Below are 8,490 nucleotides of genomic sequence, written 5' to 3' on the forward strand. Positions count from 1 at the left end.
TTTCTAAAATAGAAGAAAAAGAAAAAACAAAAACCAAGCCCCTCAACAGCCTCCGTAAGTGAATAAAGCTTCTATTCAAAACAAGAGAGATCCCAACATATATGAACAGGGTGCTCTGTCAGAAATCAGGAATCTACTGGTTGTCACTGAAGGGCTCAAATGGCTCTATAACTGGACTAAAGTGTGAAAAGAGAATCAGGGAATTAAAATAAAAAACTACACATACAAAGGAAGCTACTGTGAGGAGGAGGTTGACAGAGACCCGTCATCTAGCTTATAGATTGTTACGTTTCAACATGTAGAGTATGGCCCCAGCACATGCTTCTGAAGAATGAAATGTTGCCACCTACACTGCAGCTGCCATGTTTGGAGACATCAGTAAATTTCAAACATTGTCTCATTCTTAAAATTCCACTTAGCTTCTATCAGACGCACATCGCCTTAACTTTAAATTTTCAGTGTGGGTTTTTCATATATATAATATATATATATATATATATATATCTTATATAATATATCAAAGTTTAGAGTATAGATTTAAAAAAAAAATTATTCAACAGCTTTCTGAAGTTGAGGCATTCCTTCCTAAATATCAGGGTAAAATTCAGAGCCATGGTCCATGCTCTGCAGCATCGGCTTCTGATCAAGGGAGGACATTCTGCTCAGCATTTCTGCTGACAGTGCATAACTATTGCCTGATTTCTCTTCAAACCAACTATCTAGTGCTCTCTTGCAATCAAAGTTGGCAATGGCTGGCCCATTAACAGCAATCGTCAAAAGATCGCTGAGCTGTTCCAGAGTGAGGCGAGAGCGGTTGTTTTTGCGCACTCTCTGAAGGGCATTGCGTCCCTTCTCACAGCAGGCTGATGAGGTGGGAAGGACTTTAAGGATCTGAACTATTTTATTTAACAGTGGGAACCTCTGTTTGTATTTACAAATGTGACCAAGTAAGTCTTTAAAACCATTTTTGGTATAATAATCCACCTTGAGTTCTCGCCATTCCATCAGCAAACTTCCTCTGATGTCCATTCCCTCTCTGCAAACCTCTCTGGAAAATGATGGGACTGTTTCCAGGTGTTCAAATATCTGTACCATATCTTCCTTTCCATAGCTCATGAGCTCCTCAGTGCTTCTGGGCCAAGCTGCAAGGTCAAATACCTGACATGCTTTCACAAATGTCCGGCTACGTGAATCAAACCTTTGGGCTAGGATCACTTGGGTCTTCTGGCAGATCTTTTCTCTAATTGACTGGAATTTGGCTTCAGCCACCCGTAGATTTTTCACAGCAATGCCATTAAAGCTTTCTCGGAAGTTCTCTTCAAATTCCTGCAAATATTCCCCAGGCGAGTCTGCAAGCCTGCTGATCTCCTGGATAGCCTCCTCTATTTTGTCATCCACTTGTGACACAAGGAGATATTCACCTTGGAAGACATAGGCGAGGCGTGAAAGCACAGCGATCACATCCAGCAAGAAGTAGATCAGTTTAATAGACTGGTAGTCCATAAGGAACTGCAGGAGAGCCAGGGCAATGGCAGAAGCATCTGCTCTTTGTGTTTGACCGCTGACATCTTTGAGATGGGCCACAACTTCAAGGTAATCCTTGATTAGAGCATTAAGGACATTCTGCTCCCCAATGATCCACTTCACTGCTCGGATGTCTCCCAAGAACTCAGTCTCCTCACAGAGAGTGGCAGCAGTGACTCGCAGCTCGCACATTAACTTGGGGGAGTAACGATAAAAGCTGAGTAACTGCTTCAAATTGTTTTCTAACTCCTCCAGACATGGAAGCTCTTTTCCACTGATTGCATCTAAAATTTCCAAGTGAGGCCTGTGTACCATAAATGGCAAGCAAAGCAACCAAGGTAATGTCTTTCTGATTGTCATGAACAAGTTAGCTCTCAGGCTGGCAGTAATGTTAGCACCATCTACTCCCAAACCAATAGTTGGCTTCTCATCCTGCAATCTTATTCCCAAACTGGAAAAAGCCCTGTCCAATGCTTGGAGGTAACTGTCTGTTGTTGAAAAACCCAGTTCTTGAAGAGACAGGAATTCAGTTGCTGGAGGCCCATCACTGCTTGTATACTGCACATAAACTGCAACTGTGTCAGCCAGCAAGTCGTCACTCTGCCCATCCAGGATGATGCTGAGGAAGGGAGATTGCCTGATCCGTTCCACCAGATCCTCTCGAAGAGCCCGGGCAATATGATGAATTAAGATTTGGCAGTCTCCTTCATTCATGTACTGATCCACCACTTTGAGTTCACACTTTCTCAGTAGTTCTGCAAGAGGCCTAAAGTCATAGTAGGGCCTGCCTTCCAAAGCCAAGTGGTAGGCCGTGTTGAAGAGCAGGGTCATATTTCGGCACATCTCTTCTGTCTTCTCTGGATGCATTCTGAGCTTGTAGAGCTGCAGGCACTTCTTGTGGAGGTTGCTCTGGCTGTGAAGCTTTATAGTGTGTATCTTGAACTGCTTAGAGCCAATGATGAAGGCTGAAGTCCGAGAGGATTGCACTGTGTACTGCCTACAAACGTGGCACCACATTTCATTTAATGTTGGGGAGTACCGCAGAAACCAGAACTTTTTAAGCCATTCTTGTTTGAAGCGTCGAATCCTCCTGCCAGTCACAGAAGACATCTTGGAAGGCTCATCTGTAGCAGCTATCATATCATTGGATACCGATTCATCGGCAGAATCCACCTCCTGGTCATCATCCTCCATGATTGTAGGAACCGAGATGATGCTTTCCGAAGCTGCAAAAGAAGAAGGAACATTAAAAGGAAGAAACGAGACAAAATATTTACAAAGCTTCCGAGCTATGGCAAACATTCAAAAAATAACACAGAATGCTATCCTGCTTTGAGCAGGGGGTTGAACGAGATGACATCCTGAGGTCCCTTCCAACCCTAATTTTCTATGATTCTATGATTTGGCCAAATTCTGTTGCATGCCCAACATTAAAAGTAGAATATGGCCACCTGAATGTAAGTTTTGAAGAAAAATCAGAGGTATTTTATATAATTCTTAAACATACCATGTCTCTTGGTCAACAAGAAGATAAATGCCATTCTGACCACTTTGGGGGGTACCCAAAAGTAAACATGATGCTGCTTTGCTAAAGAAAATTAGTAACTGACAGCATATTCTTGAGGGTAATGAAACAAGTCTCTGAAAGGAATGCATGCTTGCATTAAGACAGCAGAGTGTACAGTGAGTGCTTCCAAAGGAAAGAATGGATTTGTAACGCTTCACACACATGCAGGGAGTCAGTATGTTTCAGTTTCAACATTTAAAGTAATTCAGACTTTCAAGTACAGTTTCCTGGTAGCTCCGAAAGGGTCACACTGCTGCTGCCACTGAAAGAGAAAGCATCACAAATACAGCAGACAAGCCAGCTGCAATGGAATTTTTTTTTTTTTTATTGACAGTGTATTCATTACAACGGAAACAAATAGAACAAGTCATCATTACAGAAACTTTCCCAAACAATGTCTTCTCAGCGGGCTCACAGTATCAGCTCCTGCCCCCCAACTCGGCAGAACATGGCTCTAATGTTTCTATAAAACACAGGGTTCCACACAATAGCCAAGCTGGAACATTTTAGGCCTGCACACAGTATACAGTGATGTCCTAAATTTTCCTATGCAGTGTTTGAAGAACATTCTTATTCTCCATGACTTACCTGTGGGGTCAGAGAACTCTTGAAGCTCAGGTACCTGAGGTGCTAGAGCAGGCTGCTCAGGTAACTTGCCAGATCTCAACATGTCTAGCTCAGCCTGCAGTTCTCGGATCTTCTTTTTCAACCTTATGCAGTTGGGACAAAAGGAAGTTGTGGGGATTTCATGTGAATTGCCTTGAGTGGATGCCAGAGCTGGTTCAGCAGGGCTGTCTGCCTTGAGTGACAGGGGCTCTTCTTCATCTTCCAGGAGACCCATCTCTTTGGCTGTGCTAAAAGAGGAACTATGGGGGACCTTCCATTCTCCCTCACTTCGGTTTCTGCTGAGGTTTGGGGAGCTATGCTGAATGGTAGTTCCACATCTTTCAAAGACATCTTCAGTCTGGTATTTAGATGCCTTTCTAATGGAAAGTGGGGTGCTCGTGGTTAGCTGGTGCTCTTCCAGCTTTGCTGACTCCAGGGAAGCCTCCAGGACATCTTTGAAGATGAGATCTATCTTCTTTTTCTTTGTCTGGGGATGGGATTCCGCTTCTTCACAGCTGCGCTTGTAAGGGCTCTTCCCTTGCTTCAATGTGGTGAGCTGAAGAGGGCCTCTCATGTCCTCTTGATTTTCCACATTTTTTTCTGACTTTTCCCTCTGTGATTTTTTATCGCCTAGAAAGGAAAATGAGGGGGTCGGGGATTATCACTGGGAACTACGCAATATTCCTCAATCTAAAACTAAAAAAGAAAAGAAAAGGCAGGCTGAGTCCCTACAGATTTGTATGTGGCATTACAAATAAGGAAACTGATAGCAAATTCAGTGGAAACCAAGAAGATAAGCTCTACTACTGGGCAAGCCTTCAAAAGAGACAGTCTCTATAACCACACAGGAGTAGGACCCACACATTTAAAGAGAAGAAAAAATACAGGCAGCTTGTTTTATGTAACAGGTATAACCAACCTGTGCTGGATTAAAACTGTAAGGTCAACTACTGATTACAGTCGAACCCTATGCCCTGTGCCCAAATGCCTATTGGCTTGCTGGAAGAACAGCGACTGTTTTGACTTGGTAAAAGGTATCAGGTGTACAGCACATGAAGCATGAGATTCAGAGTTTTCCACAAGAACCACAAATGTCTGCTCATTAACAACCAGAAGCTTAGAAGCACTCATTCTGTTTCAGTCTGGAGGCTCTTCCAGAGATGAGAGAGCAAAGGAAACAAAAAGTTGCCCTCTTAATCCCCATGGTACATGTCTCCAACTGAGCTAGAACTGATGGACTCTCTCCTAAGCTGGGACATCTAGCTTGTCCCTATGGACTCTAAGAAAGTGGCCATCACTCAAAGACAAAAAATAAAAGTGACATTATACAAAGTATTAATTGCTCAAAATAAAGGGAATAGCCATATTTCCTTACCTGGAAATTCAAAGGATGATAGGTTTGGATCAATTCCATCTTTCTTCTATCTTGTAAATAACTTCAAGCATTGGTGGCTTCCCAAACAAGACGTTGCTTTATGCTGATTTTTTTTTTGTTTGGTTTTAAAATAAGTTCATGTTTTCAAAACAGCTACAGTGTAAGCGCTACTAGTGTCTCGCTGAGGAGAACAATGCTAAGGATGCAGAAAAGATGGAAGACTGAAAACAACTTAGATATGGAACTGTATGGAGGGCTGGACTGGACGTTGCAGAGATTTCATGCTGCGTTCTTAGGGTAAGGTTGCATCCCCACTTGCCTTCTGGTATGAAACAATGCAACGGACTCAACATATTTTGCTACTGTGTTTCTAAGGGCAGAGCTTGGATTTTTTAGCTTTTTGTTTTCTTCATTGCAGAGGATTTCAACCACTGATCAAGTGACCTTAAAAGAGATGGTCTCTTTTAATCAATTACTCTTTTATAATTAAGTAAATACTGTGGCCTCGTTACGCTATTTGAGCACATAAGAAACCCTCCCATAAAGCCAAGAAATTAGGGCAGAAACAAAAGGAAAAACAATAGAAGCTCTGTCACTCACTGGGAGCTTTTTTAGAATGCATTTTTTTTTCTTGACATGTTTTGGACGACTTTGCATTTTAAACAGAACATTTTTTAAAACAGATTCTTATTTTCTAATGACTTGTGAGGTGAGGCACTTCAGAGCAGACACCAGGAGTTCCAAATTAAAAATGCATGTGATGATCATGTCTGCATTTCTCTTGTGTGATGCTGAGCCCAGAGTAGCAAGGGACTAGCTCACGAAGACAGCTGGAGGTTTTTATATAGGCTTTCCCATCTATCTCAATATAACAAGCTCCAAGTGGCTGGATACTGAAGGTTCTGGTGAGCCCAGATATAGTTCTCTATTACACTCATCGCTTCACTTACAGTAGACTATCACTTAAAATTCTCAATCTGTAGAAACACAAGATCCAAATGCAAGTGCATATGTTTGTGTGGCAGGGGCCAAAGATACATAAAATTTGGTAATGGGCATTCACACAAAGACTAATATTGGGAGAAACATCAATGGAAGACTTCCCTGCCTGGTAACCCACCTTGGACCCTGCACACATACTGTTTTCCTTTTAATATTTTCTGAAAGTTTCAAAATACTTGAGCATCTGGTGTGCACATGGGATGAAAACAAAATCCCTAATGCTTGTGCATACGCATACAATAGTTAATATAATTGTTAATGTAATACATGCATATTCACCAAATATTATCAACGATATATCATGACATTCAGAAAGTGTAAAAACTACAGGTTGACAGAGAATCAACAGGGCTTCCAAGAGGCCCTGTCCTCCCCCTATTTTAATAGGAGACACCTTTTACCAAGTCAAGGCAGCAGCAGCTGTGCCATAGCACACAGAGAATTTTTAATGATAAAATTATATTTAGGTTTGCTGCCTCTCAGAGGCCCTGCCATTCTGTGGCTGGGCTTGGAAAGAAATTCCTTCATTCCCAAAGCTGTAGCATCAGATAGACAAATACATGCATAGCAATATCTTGTCTTCTCCTACAGTTTCTTGCATTGGTAATTTCATACTGGCCTAAAGGACCACTAGATTTGCTCCAGCATGACTATTCCTATAATGAGACAGCAATTCTAATTCAGGGAAAAATTGGTCTGAATCTAATGACCAGTAAAAAAATCTCCTATATGTCATATAAGCCCTATAAGGCTGTGTGCTTGAGGAGTCTCTTGTTGATGCAGTGTTGGTCTCAAATTAACTCATGGAAGAAAGAGGAGATAAATTAAGCCAGGAAATCAGAGATACAAACATATCAAGAAAACTTCACTTTCACATTCACACAAACCTATCCAAAGAGCTCCCTTAAACAGTTATTCACAGGAACCATAGCATTAAACATCTTACAAAGGGTAAGTCTAATATGTGTCAGTGCAGCAGCTTCACAACAGGGAGATTTATGAAGGAGAGAAGCTCCAATATTCATGTTTTATTTCAGTTTCTTACAAAACATAAAGTGAAGATGTCCTGCTGTGATTTCAGACACCCTGAGGACAACTGCATTTTCTTTTGCACACATACCAAGCTGAATGGGGCTCTCTACTTATGGGCTTTGCTTTTAGAAATTCAGCACTTCTTGCACATGCTATGTATTATTTATTGATATTATGTCTATGATCCAAATCACCGAGTGCAGGAAACTAGACACTTGAAGATAGGCACCTAGTCAGATTTTCCCAAAGTACTTTCCAATGTGCTTAATCACCACCAGATCCATTAGAGTTGGGCCCTGTTTAACTTGACTTCAGGAGCAATTAAACACTTGAGTGCTTTTGAAAAAAGCTCACTAGGCACCTATCCACATCTTTGCATATCAACAACCGTTAAAAACCTGGCCCAATGGGATTTAGGAGCCTAAGTTCTATTTGTTTGCTATGGCACTTATTCTTCTTGGTGCCTAAAAATGGAACTTATGCCACTAGCTGATTTTTAATATGTTACCACAGATGGTAAAGGGGTCCTAACTTCAAATAAATTTGATTTAAAGGTTCATGAGGAAAATGGTTACTGTATTACTTAATCAAAATAACATGACTATGAAAAATAGGTACTGTTAAGGAAATTATTCTTTCAGTATGTGCCTGTTTCCGTTCCATGACTCAATTCCATGCTGCCTTCGCCCGGGCCACTGGGCTAACTAGCCTGGGATTCTTGTGTAGACCCTGGAGGATTCCTCGATGACTCTCAGGGTGACCCCCAAACTCGCCTGCCATGACTTTGGATGGACCTTCAGTGGAGGGGGTCCCCTCAGAGGATGCCTCCAGAGTTGTCACAGGTCTCGGCAGATGCCTGTGGGGCTCCAACCTCCCCTACACCCCGGCCATGCACCACCCAATGAGATGGGCCTCAGGGTCTTCTCGCCTGGCCCCTTCTGGATGTCTTCCCTGGTTCCTTTGTCCCACTCTACAGGCCAGCCCTGGACTCTAGCCCAATCTGAAGGGCCTGGTGACGCTCGGTCTTCGGCTCTCCCTCTCAACATCCCACACGCTTCACAGCAGATGTTATTGGCTGTTGCCGAGTTCTCATGTGGTCCCCCGTCTTCAAGGGAAGACCCTAATTCCCCAGGCCTGGTAAAGGATGCCAAGTGACCCTACTCTAGACCTGGACAGAAATTAAATCCTACCATGAAAGAAGATCATAAGCTGATCGCTCACCCTAGAGGAGTCCTGCCCCACGGAAACTCCCAGCATAACAAAACTCAAAAGAAACTCCGAAAAAAAGCAGTAACGCCACAAGTGAGAGAAAAAAAGGAAAACAAAGCAAAGAGGGGCACCCACGGGGTGGGAAGCCCTGTGCCCCCTTCACCCCCTAAGCCAG

General features: G+C 42.6%; 1 protein-coding gene across 2 annotated transcripts in view; it reads right to left on the minus strand.

The window, feature by feature from the left end:
* PRDM11 (PR/SET domain 11) overlaps nt 1–8,490 on the minus strand; it is a 39,665-nt gene continuing 31,175 nt past the window's right edge. Inside the window, exons 6-7 of one of the 2 annotated variants that reach the window (XM_019519345.1) lie at nt 3,680–4,327; nt 1–2,750 (exon numbers count right to left, since the gene is read on the minus strand). In XM_019519345.1, the coding sequence (XP_019374890.1) occupies nt 586–2,750; nt 3,680–4,327 (2,813 nt within the window). In that variant the 3' untranslated portion in view covers nt 1–585. The remainder of the gene's footprint in view (nt 2,751–3,679; nt 4,328–8,490) is intronic. The other variant, XM_019519346.1, reaches the window with a different exon arrangement.

This window comes from Gavialis gangeticus, unplaced genomic scaffold (genome assembly GCF_001723915.1).
Source record: "Gavialis gangeticus isolate Ggan-Ray unplaced genomic scaffold, GavGan_comp1, whole genome shotgun sequence".
Lineage (NCBI taxonomy): Eukaryota > Metazoa > Chordata > Crocodylia > Gavialidae > Gavialis > Gavialis gangeticus.